The 19,650-nt window shown below is 40.2% G+C and overlaps 2 protein-coding genes across 14 annotated transcripts in view; one reads left to right on the top strand and one right to left on the bottom strand.

The window, feature by feature from the left end:
• The window catches only part of LOC123856179 (zinc finger protein 582), a 109,022-nt gene that overhangs the window by 58,317 nt on the left and 31,055 nt on the right, over window positions 1-19,650 (top strand). The gene's annotated exons all lie outside the window — the stretch shown is intronic.
• ZNF583 (zinc finger protein 583) lies at window positions 199-17,989 on the bottom strand. Of its 4 annotated transcripts, none has more exons than XM_064580535.1 (5): window positions 17,644-17,989; window positions 16,049-16,145; window positions 9,014-9,140; window positions 8,628-8,726; window positions 199-3,857 (listed from the first exon to the last, which is right to left on the bottom strand). In XM_064580535.1, the coding sequence occupies exons 2-5, from the start codon at window positions 16,055-16,057 to the stop codon at window positions 2,380-2,382; spliced, it is 1,713 nt and encodes a 570-aa protein (XP_064436605.1). In that variant the 5' UTR covers window positions 16,058-16,145; window positions 17,644-17,989; the 3' UTR covers window positions 199-2,379. The 4 variants fall into 4 exon arrangements, with proteins under 4 accessions (XP_064436605.1, XP_064436604.1, XP_054367658.1 ...); XM_064580534.1 differs by having other exon boundaries at window positions 17,478-17,989; XM_054511683.2 differs by having other exon boundaries at window positions 8,628-8,723; window positions 17,478-17,986.

A 19,650-nucleotide genomic window follows, 5' to 3' on the forward strand; every position in this document is an offset into this window, starting at 1 on the left:
AAATCCCTATCATTCAAACATTTCAGGTCACAGCAGCCTCTGCTACATTTCATGAATGAACACTTTCCTCCATTTTGTCTTTTATTTGCTCAGTTCTTTCCATCCACTGATGACCCTGCTTTCTGATCTTTGTTTGGTATCTTTTTCATTGTTTTATGCATTTAATGGGATATGGAAGGAAGGTATATTTATATACTGTTAACTGTGAAAGAAAATCTTGGTTTTTCCAATGAAAATTCTGATATTGATAAGTTGCCTTTCCAAAAATTTGTACAAATTCATACTCTCACACATACTCCTTTCCTGCCTTTGCAATGCATATTTTTTATAAATCTGATATTGAAGGATGGATAGTTCATTGGCTTAACTTGTATTTCTTGATTCTAGTGAGATTCAGTATTTATCATACATTCATCAGTCACCTGTTGCCTCTTTATATCCTTTGCCTTTGGGAATAGTAGTGTCATTTTCTAAGTGATCTGTAGGACCACTTTTATATTAAGGATATGGATTTCATGTATGTTGTAATAATTCTCTCTAATTGTGATATTTAAAAACTTTGTGTTTATACTATCTTTGACTATATAAAAAGCTTAATAAAGTTCTTATGCCGTCAAACCTAGAATCTGTGTAATTGTGGCTTCTGGATCTCATGCCCTGTTTAGGAAGATTGTTTTCACTCTTTGATTATAAATTGTTACTATGTCCTCTAATAACTCTTTCACATTTGGATAAAAGAATGAAGGAATTGGTTTTGTACAGAGCAGAATCAATTTTACCAATACTGTTAAGCCACTGACAAATTCCTTTATATATTTTATGTGTTTATCTGTATGAATGTACATGTGTCTGTTCACATGCACACAGTGTTTCAAGCCTTAAAAAATTCTTAGGATTTTGTTAGGTACGAAGAATCTGTAGATTAATTTTGGGCCTCCTAACATCTTGAGAATAGTCTTCCCCTGCAGGATAAAATGTCTATTCAAATCTTCCTTTTCGCCCTCCATTTCATCATTTTCTTTGTACCTATATTCATATGTGAATTGGTTACTGAAGTGATTGCATATTCAAAGCCTCCAAGAGTTAGGAAGTAATATAAAGTGTAAAATAAGTCAGATGTAAGGGAAGGAGGAATGGTTTGAACTGTGGAGAACTGGAAAACACATGCCCAAATAAAAGTATTTGTTTTTTTTTTTTTTTTTTTTTGTATTCATTTTAAACTTGATGAGTACAAATCAAACACGGTTGTGGGCCACCAGTTCAGGAGTATTGATCTATGGTTTTCTCTTTCCCTCTAGTTTTGGAATTACACCTTAGAACTAGCTTGACCTTTTTGGTTTTAAACAACATAGATTTAATACAGTTCAACCACCTGGAATTAGGAGAGGGCATCAAACTTTTATTTTCTATTCTTTGGTTATTGATTTTTTTAAGTTGTCTTTTTAAAAATATCTATTTTGCCTTTGTCTTAATGTAAATGATGACTACATCTCAGTAAATCCTACTTATTATTAGTGATTTTTAAAATCTGGCTTCTTAGAACTTGAATATTTAATGAAGTTAGTTTTTCTTACCAACAAAGTCATATCTTACTCTATATCATTATGGACTTTAATATCAATGCTACTGTTTTTAGATACCCTTATCACCCACCTTTAGAACAATGACTGCTGTTCCTAATCAAAAATCTTTATTATCTCTTAAGTCTTAAACTGCTGCTTCTTTTGTTATTTCTCAGATGATCCTTGCTAAGATGATCAGGTCCTCTTTGTATGCCACAGTAACTTTTCATTTTATGGTAACATTTATTAAGTGATTATGCTAGGCACTCTGAGCAATTTACATGCATTCTCTCATTTAATCCTCCCATCAACTTTTGAGGTAGTACTATTATTATTTCCATAATATAAATAAGAAGACTGAACCTTACAAAGAACAAAATGTTTCTCTCAAACTAGAGGGCTAGAAAATGGAAGTGCAAGGATTAGAAACCCAGATCTGTTTGATGCTGGAATATGAGTTCTTAATTCTGGATAAATAGCCAAAGAATGAGATGGATTTTGACATGAAATAGTACTTTGGAAGGTATACTGGAACAAGGTATTTGGGGCAGGAGGGTCTTTTAGGTTATTCTGAGGAATGTGTGCTTTAACCTAAGAACTATGTGGGGTACCAGTGAAGGGTATCAATGAGGAAGGGATATGATCAAACTTCTACAATACAAGTTTGACTGCAGTGTAGGCAACTGACAAAGGAAATGGTAAATACAGGGAGACCAATCAGAAAGCTATTTCCATAGTCCATATGAAATAGATTACTGTGTACTGCACAAAGATGATGGAACGGAAATGGATTAAAGGAGTCAGATTCAAGGCATATTTAGGAGATAAAACCAACAGGTCTTGGCAACTGACTGGACATGGGGGATGAGCGAGAGGAAGGAGTCAAGAATGACTCCATAGTATGAATTCTCTCATGCTGGGCAAGATGGGCACGCTGCCTGAAAGATTTCCTGCAATCCTTACATTCATAGGGTCTCTCTCCTGTATGAATTCTTTGATGTAGAGTAAGAGATCCACTATAGCTAAAGGCCTTCCCACAAATATTACATTCATAAGGTTTCTCTCCAGTATGAATTCGCTTATGTTGAGCAAGGCCTGCATTCTGGCTAAATGTTTTCCTACATTCCTTGCACATATAAGGTTTTTCTCCAGTATGACTTCTCTGATGTTGTGCAAGTGATGAACTATTGCTAAAGGCCTTCCCACATTCAATACACTCATAGGGTTTTTCTCCAGTATGAACCCTCTGATGTTGATCAAGGTATGCAATCTGGCTGAAGGCTTTCCTGCATACTTTACATTCATAAGGTTTTTCTCCAGTATGAACTCTCTGATGTTGAGAAAGGTGTGCATATTGGCTGAAAGCTTTCCTACATTCCTTACATTCATACGGTCTCTCTCCAGTATGAATTCTCTGATGTACAATTAGGTATCCACGATGGCTAAAGGCTTTCCCACACACATTACATACATAAGGTTTTTCTCCTGTATGAATTCTCTGATGCTGAGCGAGAAATGAACCATTACTGAAGGCTTTTCCACATTCAATACATTCAAAAGGTCTCTCTCCAGTATGAACTCTCTGATGTTGAGCCAGGTGTGCAATCTGGCTGAAGGCTTTTTTACATTCTTTACATTGATAAGGTCTCTCTCCAGTATGAACTCTCTGATGTTGAGCAAGGTGTGCATTCTGGCTGAAGGCTTTCCTACATTCTTTACATTCATAGGGTTTCTCTCCAGTATGTATTCTCTTATGTTGAGCTAGGTTTGCACTCTGGCTGAAGGTTTTCCCACATTCAACACATGCATAGGGTTTCTCTCCAGTATGAATTCTCTGATGAAGAGTAAGGGATGAGCTCTGGTTGAAAACTTTCTCACATTCATTACATTTCAAGAGTTTCTTTTGTATATAGACTTTCTTATGTTTCATTTCGACAGACTTTTTTCGGTAACTTCTCTTTTGTGGCTCATGCTTATGTACTCTTTCTTTGGTGGGAAAAGTCTTTTTTATATCAAATATTGCATCCTGATGGAAAGTTTGCCAAGATTTAGTATATTCATTACTTTGATCCTCAGTGAGCATTTCTTTATGAGTGATGATCAGTTGTCTGGAATGTACCTCCTGACTTCCTAACTGGTTCTTGAGCCAGTCCTCACTTTTATAGTCTTCTCTCAAGCTGGGGCAGTCGAGGCTATAACTAAGATGGCTTCTTCCCATTTTCACTAGTTCGGATGTTTCTTCATAAATAACTTGCTTTGATGAAAATCCATTGTTTTTAAATGTATACTCCCAATCTAAAAGATATCAAGAAAACAAAGGTCTTTTGTATTTGTTCATCAGAAGAGAACTTCTAAAACAAAAATTGGTGAATAAAATACATAAGTTTGGGGATTTAACAGCTGTTAAGAAGCAGTCTAAAAAGTATGAAATATAAAGAATGAAAAACCAAGAATTAGGAAAAAAATTAGAAACTGAAGAAGTTATATAAAATCACAGTAATTTTATATATGATTTAAAATTACAGTCTCCAAATACCCTTCCCTTCTTCTCTTGCCTCAGGTCATTCTGCATTCAAGCTAAGTTCATTATCTTTCAAAAGTCAATTTCATAAGGTCAGTGTGGCTAAAAAAACTTCCGTAAGATCCTCATACCCAAAGATACACCAGGTACTATTAGTTGCCTTAGGTTGTCCAGGCCAACTGTGGCTAAACTTTTGTAGCCTAAAAAAAATGTCTTTTTGGGGCACATGGCTGGCTCAGTCAGTAGAGCATGTGACTTTATCTCAGGAGTTCAAACCCCACATTGGGTGTGTGGCCTACTTTAAAAAAAAAGTCGTCAGGCATTTTCTATGTGATATATTCCGACCAAATGTAAATTTTTAAAAAAGATTTTATATGAAAGAGAGCGAGTGAGCATGAGTGGGGGGAGGGGCAGAGGGAGAGGGAGAAGCAGACTCCCCACTGAGTGGGGACCTCAATGCGGGACTCAATCCCAGGACCCTGCTATCGTGACCTGAGCCAAAGGCCTATGCTTAGCTGACTGAGCCACCCAGGCGCCTCAGGAACCTACAAAGAGCTACTAGAACTATTAAATAAATCTATCAAGATTATAAGATATAAAGTTAATATAAAAATCAATTTACATTTTTGCATACTAACAACAAATGGAAAATGGAATTCTTAAGAATTCTATTTATAATAGCACCAAAAAATACCATAAGATTAAAAATATACATATATATATATGTATATATTCACTGCCCTGGATACTATAGAATACTGCTAAGAGAATTTAAAAAGACTAATAAATGGCTACATAAGCCACATTCATGAACTAAACTCAAGTGATATTAATTTGGATATCAGTTCTTCCCAAATTGATGTATAGATTCCATATAATCCAAATCAAAATCCTAGCAGGCTTTGGGTAGAAATTCTCAACTTCATTCTAACATTTATTTGGGAATGCAAATAATCTAAATAGTTAAAGTGATTTTATAAGTTGAACTATCAGATATCAAAAGTTACTATAGGGCACCTGGGTGGCTCAGTCGGTTAAGCGTCCGCCTTTGGCTGGGGTCGTGATCCCAGGGTCCTGGGATCAAGTCCCGCATCGGGCTCCCTGTTCAGCGGGAAGTCTGCTTCTTCCTCTCACACTCTCCCTGCTTGTGTTCCCTCTCTCCCTGTCTCTCTGTCAAATAAATAAAATCTTAAAAAAAAAAAGTATAAATTACAGTAATCAAGACTGTGGTACTGATGAAAGGATAGGCATACAGATTGATGGGACAGAATAGAGTTCAGAACTAGACCCATGTAGATATGGTCAACTGCTTTTGGTACAGAGGTACCAACAAGGCAGTATAATGGGTAAAGGAATGTCTTTTTAAGAAAAGATACTGGAGCAACTGTATATATATCCAAATGAGGAAAAAAAACCCAAAACCTCAATCTTTACTTCACACAAGACACAAAATTAAGCTCAGTGGGTCATATACCAAAATGTAAAGCTAAAACTACAAAATTCTTAAGAGAAAACACAGAAGAAAATTTTGGTGACTTAAGGGGTAGCAAGAATTTCTTAGATATGACACAGAAAGCACCAAACAAATTAATAAATTGGACTTTATGAAAATTAAACTTTGGATGTTCAAAAGACAGCAGAAAAACAAAACCACAAGCACAGTTGGCAGACATGTATCCTAATACATATAAATGGCAAAAGACTTGTATTAAGACATATAAAGAACTCTTAAAATTCGATAATAAAAACAAAGTAATAAAACATGGGCAAAAGATTTGAACACTTAACAAAAGATATGAATGGCCAAATAGCATACGAAAAGACATTCAACATTATGTCATCAGAGATTTGCATGTTAAAACCACAATGAGATACCACAACACAACCATTAGAATGAATAAAAGAAAAAACTGAAAATACAAAGATGTGAAGATAGGGAGGAAATGGAAGTCATATATTGCTGTTGGGAATGAAAATGGTACAGTCACTTTGGAAGACTGGCAATTTCTTAAAAAGTTAAACCTATTCCTACTGTATGACTCTCTGCACTTTTAGACATTTACCCAAGAGAAATGAAAACATACATGCACACAAAGTCCTGTAAATGACAGCTTCACAGCAGCTTTATTTATAATAGCCAAAACCTGGAAACAACCCAAATATCCATGAACAGATGAAAGGAAAAACAAAATGTTGGATGTCTACACAATAGACTACTACTCAGCAATAAAATGCATTAAGTATTCATACATGCAAAAATACGATTTTTGAAATTATGAGTTAAATAAGCCAGACACAACAATATATATGAATCCATTTAGTTTAGATGGAAACTAGTCTAAAATGACAAAGATCAGGGCGCCTGGGTGGCTTGGTTGAGTGACTGCCTTCGGCTCAGGTCATGATCCCAGAGTCCTGGGATTGAGCCCCACATCGAGCCCCACATCGGGCTCCCGGCTCATCGGGGAGCCTGCTTCTCCCTCTGACTCTCTCCCTTCTTATGCTATTTCTCACTCTCAAATAAATAAATATCTTAAAAAATAATAAAATGACAAAGATCAGATTGGTGTTTGGAACCAGGAGGACAAAAATGGACTGCAAAAAGGCACAGGCAATCTTTTGGGGTGATGGAAATGCTTTATGTCTTCATTGTGGTGATGGTTTCATGGGTGTGTACAACAGTCAGAATTCATCACATTGTATGATGTATATGGATGCGATTTACTGTATGTAATAATTCCTTAATAAAGTTATTAAGAAAAAAACGGAAACAAGAAAGGTAAGTAAAGACAGACTTTAATAATATAATAAAAAGTAAAACTCATGTAACAAGCTCTTAACACTGAAAATAGAGACTTAACCTTGGAACCTATGGAACATTTTACAAACACCAACTATATATTATGCCATACAAAATCCTAAAGTTTCAAAGAATACTAAGTCCTATATGATCAAATATGATAAAATAATTTGATCAAAATATATTAAAACCAGAAAAATTTCTTTTTTTAAAGATTTGTTTATTCATTCCAGAGAAAGAGAAAAAGAGAGAGCATGTGAGTATGAGTGGGGGGAAGGAGAGAGGAAGAGCGAGAGAGACACTCAGACTTCCTGCTGAGCGGGGAGCCTGACCCAGGACTCACTCAATCCCACGACTCTGAGATCATGACCTGAGCCAAAATCAAAAGTTGGATGCTTAACTGACTGAGCCATCCAGGTACCCCCAGAAAACTTTCTTTTAAACAACTCTCCCGTAAAAGAGAAATTTTTTTAAAAGGTTATCTAGGAAACAGCAGTACCAAAAACAGTAAATATTAGACTCTCTGGAGGACAGCTGAAGCTATATTCAGAGGAAAATTCATAGCCCCTAAGAATTTAGTGAATAAGAGAATGAAACGAATAGATTTAAGCATTTATTTCAGCAAAACGGAGAACAAAAAATAAACCTAAGAAAATTAGAATGATGGAATTAGGGAAAGCAGAAAATAAAGAATTGTAAAAGAGAATAATGGTAACACTAATAAATCCATAAGCTGGATTTTAAAAATAAAATTAATGACTAGCTTACCTAGTAATTTTTTAAAAAGAACAGCTATACAAAATAAAATTGGAAACTATTAAAAAAGAATTATAAGATTATTTTCTTCAGATTCATAGAAATAAATTTGATAACCTAAATTAAAAGATAATCGTTTGGGAAAGTAAAAATTGGTAAAATTTCACCCAAGACAGAACTATAAAGAGACCACTTACCAGAGAGAACATTGAGAAAGTTGTTAAAGATCCACTTTCCCACAAAGGCCCCAATACCAGGGTTTATCTCAAACTGTAAAACTAAGTGATCGCATCCATTCGTACTAACATCTCTAAATCACTTTTTTCTGAGCTTCTCCCGATCTAGTGGCATGTTGTGTTTCTTCACTCAGAAGTCTTTCCATCTTGTAAAAATAAATCTCTTATGTCCCAAGTCAAATTATCATCTTTTTCCTCTATCAGGATATTCTTTTGACTTGTTTCTATTAAACCGTCTCACTTTCCAGTTACCCAGACTTGAAAATATAACTGGAAATTCTTCTTTCTGTGATGGTTAATTAGCCTCTGAAGAACCTTAAGAATTTAGCAGAATGATTTTCTTAAAGTAAAAACTCAATGAATCTTGGTAAAATAAGTGAATGAATAAATGAATCAAACCTTCATTCTAAAAGGAATGAGTGACTAAAAATGAAAAAAATAGACATTGCTATGTCTAGATTTTTTTAAAGTATGATGGAGCAACTTTTGCAAAACTAAAAAGCAAGAACAAGCAGACATTTACATTTTGGACCCAGATGAAAAGGTTATCAGAGAAGACAGTAATTTGTGAGAGAATATGTACAAGAAGAATAAGGGAGCTCATGCCAATGGCACCTCAGTGCTTCTTCCCAGGCCTTGAGCCTTTAAGAAAAATTACCCATGAAACATCAATTATAAGCTGGAACCTCTCAGAATAGCTGAGCTTTTCCTTGCAAAGGCCTCTTCTACCTTCCTAGTTCTTTCTCACTCACCAGGGCACGTGCCTCTTGTCCCCTCCTTTTTCACCATCCAGGGTTCTTTTCCTTGTTCCAGTAATGAGATCACATCTGGCTTAGAAACTGAAACTCCTGCTTACAAGAAATAAAGGGGGAATTAGCCGGGCCCATAAATCAGATCAAGGTGCTTGGTCATCAGGAAGTCAAGGGCATTATAGAAAGGAGTAGAGGAAGAGGTGAAGTATTCTGAAGAATGGGGAAAATGAAGTTGTAGGAATAGTCCAATGAAGCTACCAGTTCTACAAACTCAGCCTATTTTGGGGAGCACAAGAAAGGGAAATTTAGTGAAGTACATCGGAGGCTTCCCAAACATTGGAAAGCAGCCCTATGTGCAGATTCTGAATTCTAGGGAACCTCCTTACCTAGTGATACCAGGCTCCTATAGTTCTCCAACATCACCTTTCTGTACAAATTCCTCTGAGCAGGGTTCAGCCATTCCCACTCCTCTTGAGAGAAATCTACAGCCACATCCCCAAATGTCACCAAATCCTGAAATGACATAAACATATTCCTTTATTCTCAACTAGTATTCTTCACCTCAGATTGGCATAGTCTGAAGAGTTAATTTGTACTTTTGGAGAGAAATATTGCATATAGCGAAACTTCCTGGCAGTATCTTTGGTTCTCTGCACCATATGTCAAGCAATTTCTAAAATGATTTCTCTGTGCTTGGTTTTAATATTTTGTCATGGAAAGTATACAATTTCTGACATAGTCTCTACTGATGGGGAAAAGAGCAAACGAGCAAAATAATTGTTATTCATACTAAATGCTAATTCATTTCTCAATATGGAAAATCAGGATAGACAAGAGCAGTGAAGAAAGGCATTAAGGAGGAGGCAGGAATATGTTGTACAGACCAAGTTGAACGTGGCCTAAATCTACATTTTCCAAACTCTTTCATGGAATGGCTAATGTTCCAGCTGTATCAATAGGGTACCTATATAAATATATTTGATGCTTATAATATTGATTTCCTAAAAATAAACATATAGGTAGTAAAAATATTAAACAAGTTCTGTAGTGATTTTGCAAAAATATAACCTAAACGAAGGTATGCCACAGCAGAACGACTGGGGCAATAAAAGATTATAAACAGCTCTTGATAACCCCACTGAGTTTCAAAGACAGTTGGTAACTTCTCATGTAAAGAGACACAATAATAGTAATTTTAAGCACTATTAGATAGTGAACATTTCAGATGTGATAATCAAGTGCAACAAAAAATCCTTACAGCTCTCACTAGAGGAATATACCCAATTGTGCATGTCTAATGAGTGAGAGTTATTTTTTTATTTTTTTTTAAAGATTTTATTTAGGGGCGCCTGGGTGGCTCAGTTGGTTAAGCGACTGCCTTCAGCTCAGGTCATGATCCCAGGGTCCTGGGATCCCTCTCCCACTCCCCCTACTTCTGCTCTCTCTCTCAAATAAATAAATAAAATCTTAAAAAAAAAAAAAGATTTTATTTAGTTTTTGACAGAGAAAGAGACAGTGAGGGAGGGAACACAAGCAAGGGGAGTGGGAGAGGGAGAAGCAGGCTTCCCATGGAGCAAGCAGGGAGCCTGATGCAGGGCTTGATCCCAGGACCCTGGGATCATGACCTGAGCAGAAGGCAGACGCTTAACAACTGAGCCACCCAGGCGCCCTGAGTGAGAGTTCTTAAAATGTTAAGGTACAGTTCTCAAGTAATACTCCATTGAATTAAGGATCTTTATAACATGGAATAAGACCTAGTCTGCTTCCTAAAAATTCAAAACGGGTGTTCTTCCTAATGAGGTAAATCTGCTCCAGACTTACAAGGGCTTACCTATGGTTTGCTATATGCTTTTTTGGTTTGGCATGTCATGGAGCAAAGCCTACTCTTTACCTGGGCTGATATACAGATGCACTTGGTGATACACATCTGAAGAGCTGAACTGACTTGTTAAATACTGAAATAATGCCACACTGGTTGGTAAACAGCTACTGCACTGAGCCCTGCTAGTGACTATCCCAGATCTCCCCACAACCCAGCAACTTAAGGGCAATGCCCAGCACAGCAGCACCCTCCAGTATCCCAGCTGGGGTAAGTTCTGGTGTATGCCCTTGCCCTAGTGGTTATCAAATATGAACATCACTCCTATTAAATGTGATTCTGCAGAGTAATGGTCCTATTGAGGATGTATTTAAGCACATCAATGATTTTATGCAGAAACAGTTTTAATGGAAATAATGAGTTAATATGTGAACTGCTGGTGCCCAAGTTTATGTTTAAGGAGGCTATAAGGGAAGCAGAAGTATGCCTCCAAGAAACATCAGTTATGTGCATCAGCTTGATCTTACATGCCTCCATCTCTAAAACACTTAACACAGGGAAATATGGGAAGTGAGTAAAGGCTTCAAGGAAGGCAGGGAACATGAACTGAGTCTTAAAAGATGAAACTTGTCCTAGACAAGGCTGGGTACTGTCAATCACCAATTCTATTAAAACTCAAACACTTCAGGGGCGCATGGGTGGCTCAGTCGTTGGGCATCTGCCTTCGGCTCAGGTCATGATCCCAGGGTCCTGGGATCGAGCCCCGCATCGGGCTCCTTGCTCGGCGGGGAGCCTGCTCCCTTTCCCACTCCCCCGGCTTGTGTTCCCTCTCTCACTCTCTCTCTGTCAAATAAATAAAATCCTTAAAAAAAAAAAACAAAAACCTCAAACAATTCAATACAAACTATAATATTTTGTGCAAACAAAAGTGTTCTACACACATTTCCTCTGTAAACAGAGGTGAGGCAGCTTTTGCTAAAGTTCTTAGATCTTTTTTAGCTTCACACACAAACTAATGTATTCCAGGTTTCAACTGACTGACCTTTTCCTCTCAGCCATTCAATGGGACTTGAATATCTTGAAAATATTTTAATATTTATTTTGATTTGATAAAACAGGAATTTAATACAATTTGTAATCATGAAGGAAATTTAGCAAATAATGTCCAGTATTTGTACCCTCAGTGATTTTTTTTCCTTTTTATAAAAGTTAAAAGAACTGCAAGTCCTCCATCCCCACATCTACCTACTATGTCACCCTACTTCCTAGAAACAATCAAAATTTACAGCTAGTATATATCTGTTCAAATGTTTCCTTATACAGACATGTTGATGATTATCCACATTCATTATAACATCACTTTTGTTAGATGGATAACATGTGGTATAAATATGCTGTATCTTTACTAACCCTTTGTTTACTTTCATTTACATGAATCTGAATTTTTCATTATGTGAGAATAGTGATGCGCACTATTTTTAAGTGTTACAGTACAGTTCTCATACAATACTACTGTATGTTGAATTAAGGATTCAACAGACATCTCCAATTATTTCCTTAAAATAAATCCTAGAAGATATTCTCTCTACTGAAACTAGGATTTCCCAAACTTACTTGACCTCAGAAAAAATTTTAAATTACACTATTTTGATCTAGCAAGAATATGAGCTGGGGCACCTGGGTGGCTCAGTTGGTTAAGGGACTGCCTTTGGCTCAGGTCATGATCCTGGAGTCCCTGGATCGAGTCCCACATCGGGCTCCCTGCTCAGCAGGGAGTCTGCTTCTCCCTCTGACCCTCCTCCCTCTCATGCTGTCTCTCATTCTCTCTCTCTCAAATAAATAAATAAAATCTTTAAAAAAAAAAAAGAATATGAGCTAATGAAAAGATAATTCAGACTGGGAATAAAGTGTTGACCTGTACTCAAAGAAATACTAATTGTTCTTCAGGTAGAAGGAAAATGGAAGGAAATGGAAATGAAAATCAAGAAGAAATCAAGAGCCTCAAAGGAGTAACTGTAATATCTACTACTACTACTAAGTTGGAGTTAACCACTATAGATATCTTATCTTATTCAGAAAGTGATAAGAATACTAATTATAGAAGGAAAATTACAGAAGGAAGGAAGGAAGAAGATAATTACATAATGAGAAATGGGTAAATATCCTATAGTGGCCACTAAAATAATAATAATGTATAATTGGGGCGCCTGGGTGGCTCAGATGGTTAGGCATCTGCCTTCGGCTCAGGTCATGATCCCAGGGTCCTGGGATCGAGCCCCACATCGGGCTCCCGGCTCAGCGGGGAGCCTGCTTGCTTCTCCCTCTCCCTCTGCCTCTCTCCCTGCTCATGCTCTCTCTCTCCCTCTCTGTATCTCTGTGTCTCAAGTGAATAAATAAAACCTTTAAAAAATAAAAAACATATAATAATAATAATGTATAATTAACAAGATAATAAGGAAAAAGTACTTGATTTATCCAAAAGAAGGCAAACAAGGAGAAATAAAGGAACAAAGAATAGATGGAATAAGTAGAAAACAAACTGCAATATGATAGGCTTAAATATATCAGGAATTACATTAAATGAAAATGTCCTAAACACTAACTAAAAGACAAAGATTCTCAGACTGGATTTCTTAAAAAATCAATGTTTTGAGAGAGACATGGGATTTTGGGAGGCACAAGGAATCATGGAAGGCACACAGGGCCACTCAAGTGCTTGCTGTGAGTACAGAGAATCAACGGCAGGCATAGGGATTGTGAGAGGCACACAGGTGACAATCAACAAAGTGGTGTTTATAAGAGGCACCCCTTTTTTTTTAAATTTTATTATGTTATGTTAGTCACCATACAATACATCATTAGTTTTTGATGTGGTGATCCACGATCCATTGTTTTCTTCGTATAACACCCAGTGCTCCCTGCAGTATGTGCCCTCCTTAATACCCATCACCGGGCTAACCCATCCCCCCCCCAGGCACCCTTTAAATATAATCTTTAGAAACAAGAGGCTTTCAAAAAATGTGTATCGAACGCATCCTTGGACTTAATAAAAATGCAGTTTCCTGGGCCCCACCACCAGAGTCTGACTCATAAGGTCTGGGGTGGGGTCCCAGAAATAGCATTTGGGCTGATGGGCTCTGTCTGTTCTACACATCATACCCTCTGCTTTCTGCTTTTTCCATTACCAGTTTAGCAGCAGGAGAAAAGAGGTAGCTGGCTCTTACCTCTCTGGTCTTACTCATAGATGAACAACTCACAATCTTGTTCATTTATATATTAGTTTGACAAATATTTACTGAATGCCTACGACCTACAATGTTCCAAGCATAGGGAAAACAAAGGTAAACAAAATATAGTTCCTTTGCTTGTGGAATTAATATTCTAACAGAGGAGAAAGACATTAAACATCAGGTCATACAATGTCAGGTGGTGGTAAACACTATGACAAAAAACCAAGTAAGGTGATTTAGAGTGACAAGAGTGTTTGTTTTAGGTAAGATGGTCAAGGTAAACCTCAATGAAGCAGTAATGTTTAAACAACAATCTAAATGTGAGAGTAAACCATGCTGATATCTAAGGGAAGAGAATTAAGAGGGAGGAGCAAATGCAAAGGTTCAGAGATGGGAAAGAGCTTGGTTAAGTTTGAGGAATAGCAAGTTGACCAGTGTGATTGGAGCACGGAAAGGTAAAAACCTGGAGAAAATGAGGTCTGGGATAGCCAAGAGCTGGATCATGCAGGGCCTTATAGACTGTGGAGAGGACACTGGGTTTCATTCCAAGTAAAATGGGAAGCCAATGAGGGTTCCAGGCAAAGGGAACTGTTTTCCTTCACTGGTCCATAGTCCTTCATTATTTTCTACGACCCTCTTCAAATCATCACTCACTATCTATTTATGCTGACCCTCAACATATATTACAACGTCCTGTATCTGATACAATCACTAACTAGTGATGTAGGTATGTCATTTTCCTCACTTGGCCTGTTTTTCCTCATCTGTAAAATGAGTGACTTGGACAAGATCACCCACAACTTTCTACCTGGCTTTATTATTTTATTAGCCTAGATCTGTGCTGCCCAATACACAGCTACTAGTCACATGTGGCTATTTAAACTTAAATCAGTTAACATTAAATATTCAGTTCCTCAGTCACACTAGTATATCCAAGTGTTCCAGAGCCACAGGTAGCTAATAGCTACTATACTGGACAGTGCAGATATAGAACATTTCTACAGTCAGTCATCACAGGAAGTTCTACTGGACAGTGCTGCTCTAGTTGATTTCTGCTTCTGGTTCATCTTCCTCTTACAGCCATTCTCTGTATTTTCATCCAGCAGTTCATATGGTTTTATTTTTTACATTTAACCTATAGAATGTATTTACCCTCAAAGTGTGAGGAAGAAGTCTTTTTTTTTTTTTTTTTAAGATTTTATTTATTTATTTGACAGAGAGACACAGGGAAAGAGGGAACATAAGCAGGAGTGGGAGAGGGAGAAGCAGGCTTCCCGGTGAGCAGGGAGCCCGATGCGGGGCTCAATCCCAGGAACCTGGGATCATGACCTGAGCCGAAGGCAGACGCTTAACGACTGAGCCACCCAGGCACCCCAAGAAATCTTTTTTCTAAATGAATAACCCATTCTGTCTCCACTGATTTAAAAGAACATGACTTACATTATCACATAATAAACAAACTAGTAGACATTAAATTCCATGAAAACAAAGACGGTGTCTATTTTCATTTACCACAGTATTTCCAGCATTTAGTATATAGTAAGTCTTTAATAACTCTATGTTCAGTGAATGAATAAATATCTTCCATTCTTATTTATACTTGCATTTGTTTTTGAACATTATATATTGATCTTTTCATTTGTTTCTTCTGGCTCTCATCACATACTATTTACTACTTCATTATAGATGTATGCAGCCATTTTAAAATGTAGATTCAAGTACTATTCTCATTTTTTCAAAAATGTCCTGTTTTTCCATAAGTATTATATTCCACTAATCTTAACTGGATGACCTAGAATATCCTAGCTGTAGCCCAGTATTAACTCAGAATGTCCCTATAACAGGACCTTATTACTCCCATGGAACCTTATTCTTCAGAGCCCAGTGACTGCCCTAGCTGACCCACACTTTAATACTCAAAACCCAACACATACTACTCTTCAAAATCACCTTGAGCAAGATATCTTGTCATGTACTATGACTAAGATTGCCCAATAGCCCTTGTCTTGCCTTCCTCTCAAACCTAGGTTTGTGAAAAAGCTCTAAGCTAGTGGTCACATCAGAATACACCTTGACCTCAATGAATCAATGAAGGCTTTCATATACCACCAAGGAGTGCATTTTTGCCTCCTGAGAGCTCCTAACAGAACACCTAACCTGTAGGAGTGCTAAGCTATTTCTTGAATGAAAATGAAAATGCTGGCTGAGGAAAAAAAGGAAGCTCACTGGGACTTTTTACTGGATTGGGAGAACATGAGGACAAGGTTACTGAATGAATGGGGCTTTGTTAGCTGGGGAATTTCAGAAGAAAAGCAAGATGTTCCTATGAAACCTGAAAAACAGCACCTCAGGGAGAAGAAATCTTTCCTTACCTTGGACATGGCTTTAAGAATTTAAGAATTTATGGCAGCTCCTCTGTCCTCCTACTTCACGCTCCTCACTGGAAGGGCAGTGTCTGGAATAATAGAGCTGGAGAGGGAAAAAGAAACCATAAATGGCACTATCAAGTAAGGATGATTTCCCCCCTTGACACATGAAAGCTGTCCATCAATGAAATTATTGAAATTATCCAAGGCTTCGTGGTAATAAGTGAGCCCAACTGGAATCCAGGTCTGAGTTTTTAGTCTTCCCACCAGAGAATGATGGTAAAAGAGAATATGTTACTGCCCTTACTACAAAATGAGATAAAGCGGGCGCCTGGGTGGCTCAGGCGTTAAGCGTCTGCCTTCGGCTCAGGTTATGATCCCAGAGTCCTGGGATGGAGTCCCACATCGGGCTCCCTGCTCAGCGGGAAGCCTGCTTCTCCCTCCCCCACTCCCCCTGCTTGTGTTCCTGCTCTCGCTGTCTCTGTCAAATAAATAAAATCTTAAAAAAAAAAATCTTTCAAAATGAGATAAAGCTACAAATGCTTCAAAGAAAGCATCTTTACAGAGTAGGCATCAGAGGGGTCATGTGGTCTGGAGGGCACTGGACCAAAGAGAACACTCTGCTTGTAGTCCTGACTTAGGACAAACTGCACCTGGAAACCAATCCCTTAACTTTTCTGCACAATTTCCTCAAAAAGAGATGAGGGAGGGGACTATGCATGAACAGTCACCGAAACCCCTATTCATGAGTTATTTTCCACTAAACCCCTCTACCTTGGAGAGTAAAGGAATTATCTCAGAAGCAGCATAACAGTAAGAACCACCAGGTCTGGGGACCAGAACACCTGCCCTCAGACACCCAGTCTACCACTCACTAGCTCTGCAACCGCCATGACTTAAGCAACCACTCCAAGCCTCAGTTTCCTCCTCAGTGAAACGGTACCTACTTCCTATCAATTGTTGGGAGCACCCTGAGATGATCCACATGGAGCACTTAGCATAGTGCTTGGCACATCCTTTGTGCTCAGTAACTGTCAGTCATGTGTGTTCATAAATAGCACACAGTAGGTCTCCCCTACGGTGTGCTATTAGCAGAGCCTAGCAGAGGAGGGGAAGGACCTCCCTTCTGTGCCAGAGAGCCTCCCCTGCTGCCCTCCAGACCTGGGGCGGGGGCTCCGCTCCCCTTCCCGCTCTTCTTTCTACTCAGGTGTCCCCTTCATCTCAGTCCCTCTCAGGCTCTCCTGCCCGACAGTCTCCCCAAACCTGGAGCACACTGGCCTCCCCGCCCCCCGCAGAAGCCACACGGTCGCCGTGCTGGCAGCTCTCCTGGCAGCCTGGCACCCGTGCCCTCACAGTGGGTCGCACTGTCACGCCAACATAAGGTCACACAAGCTCACGCTGTCTCACGTGACCCGCCACACAGCCGCACACTCACCGTCGCTGTCATGGTCACAGACGTTCGCACAGTCACACACACGGGCACGCACGCGGCGACACGGTGTCACACGGTGACACGGTCTCCCCCTGTCACAGGCCCCCTCGCGCGCCCGCTCCAGCCCCGCAAGCCTGCCGAGGCGCGCGCCCGCCCCCGGCGTCCTCACCGCCTCCTCCCCGCGGGTCGGCACCTCGCTGCGCGCCGTCGGCCGCCGGGAGCCGAGCGCCCCGCGGGCCGGGGCGGGGCCTCGCTCTCGGCCGCACCGGCGGGCTCACAAAGGGGCCGCGGCGCTCGGGCGGGCAGCGGAGCCGGCCGCGGGGGCTGCTGGGAAGTGGAGTCCGGGCCGGGCGCGGCGCGGGGCATCCTGGGACTGCCCTCCGCGGGCGCCGGCCCGGTGGCTCTTGCTCCCGCCCCCAGTCGCGTGACGCGCTCTCCCAGCCCCGGACCTCCCAACGCAGAACCACGGCCGGATCAGCCCCGTCAGGCCGACCGTTCCCGCCCAGGCCTGGACGCGCCGGTTCGGAGTGCGCAGGCGCAGCGAGCCAGGTCCCCGAGAGCACCGTCGGGCGGGGCGAGGTGCGCACGCGCCGTGGGCGGGGCCGCGCGAAGGGGGCGGGCGGTCCCGGGCGTTCGGGCCCGGCGCGCGGCGGGGGCCCCGGAGGGGCTGCGTGGGGGTCCAGAGCCCCGCTTGCCTGGGTTTCATTCCTCTCGTTCCTTTTCTTCTTTCGTTCGTTCTTCTGTCTCGTTAGCCGCTGATTGAGCGCCGGCCGTGTGCCAGGCACTGTTTTAGGCGCTGGGGCCACACCGGAGCCTGCAGAGAAGAATCCCCACCCTCATGTGGCTGACATTCTAATGCGGGAGAAAGTCAGTAGAAAAGGAAGAAAACTCGATAGAAAAGATACATACCGGGAAATGATATGTGTTATTAAAACACACACAGCCGTTCATTGATCATTCTTTCCGTTCTACCTACCCTCTTGTTCCTACACTTCAACCTATGTCTTTGAACATATTTCATCAACTCCTATTCCGACATCGGGTCATGTCCTTCTCTGCTTCTACTGCAACTCGTCTCACCAGGGTCACCGATGACAAAAAGCATAGGAGATGGGAATTTTCATATTGAGGAAATTTTAAAAAAACAAATAGGTTCTCAAAAGATTAACTGAGGGGCGCCTGGGTGGCTCAGTCGGTTGGGCGACTGCCTTCAGCTCAGGTCATGATCCTGGGTCCCTGGATCGAGTCCCCCATTGGGCTCCCTGCTCAGCGAGGAGCCTGCTTCTCCCTCTGACCCTCCCCCCTCTCATGTGCTCTCTCTTTCTCTCATTCTCTCTGTCTCAAATAAATAAATAAAATCTTAAAAAAAAATTAAATCATCGGGCGCCTGGGTGGCTCAGTCGGTTGGGCGACTGCCTTCGGCTCAGGTCATGATCCTGGAGTCCCGGGATCGAGTCCCGCATCGGGCTCCCTGCTCGGCGGGGAGTCTGCTTCTCCCTCTGACCCTCCCCCGTCTCATGCTCTATCTCATTCTCTCTCTCAAATAAATAAATAAATAAATAAAAAGAATGTTGCAACCAGGGCGCCTGGGTGGCTCAGTCGGTTAAGCGACTGCCTTCGGCTCAGGTCATGATCCTGGAGTCCCAGGATCGAGTCCCGAATCGGGCTCCCTGCTCTGCAGGGAGTCTGCTTCTCCCTCTGACCCTCCTCCCTCTCATGCTCTCTGTCTCTCTCATTCTCTCTGTCTCAAATAAATAAATAAAATCTTTAAAAAAAAAAAAAAGATTAACTGAAACGTTAATAGTAATAACACGTTGAATACAAACAATATGGCTACAAGTAGTAGTATGATGAACGGTACATCTATCGGCTTGAAAACTATACAACTTAAGAAAAATTGTGTGATGATGAAGCAATATCTCAAAAATACTTTTGGGTTATGTTTTATTTTAAAGGAGGAACAAGGCTGTTACAATTGCACTAAGACGGCAATATTGGAAAACCGGTCCCGTGTAAAAAGTAAAAGCAACACAATCGACGAAAATTGTGGTTGGTTTTGAGTTTGAGTATTGAAATTCTGATTATCTTCCCCCTTGCTTTTTCAGACCATACAGACAAACCTTATGTAAGTTAAGACGTATCAATCAACTTCCAGTTTTTTGCAGCCTTTGTACAT

This window comes from Mirounga angustirostris, unplaced genomic scaffold (genome assembly GCF_029215605.1).
Source record: "Mirounga angustirostris isolate CCGP_5_RB_7025 unplaced genomic scaffold, mMirAng1.0.hap1 SCAF_16, whole genome shotgun sequence".
Taxonomy (NCBI): Eukaryota; Metazoa; Chordata; class Mammalia; order Carnivora; family Phocidae; genus Mirounga; species Mirounga angustirostris.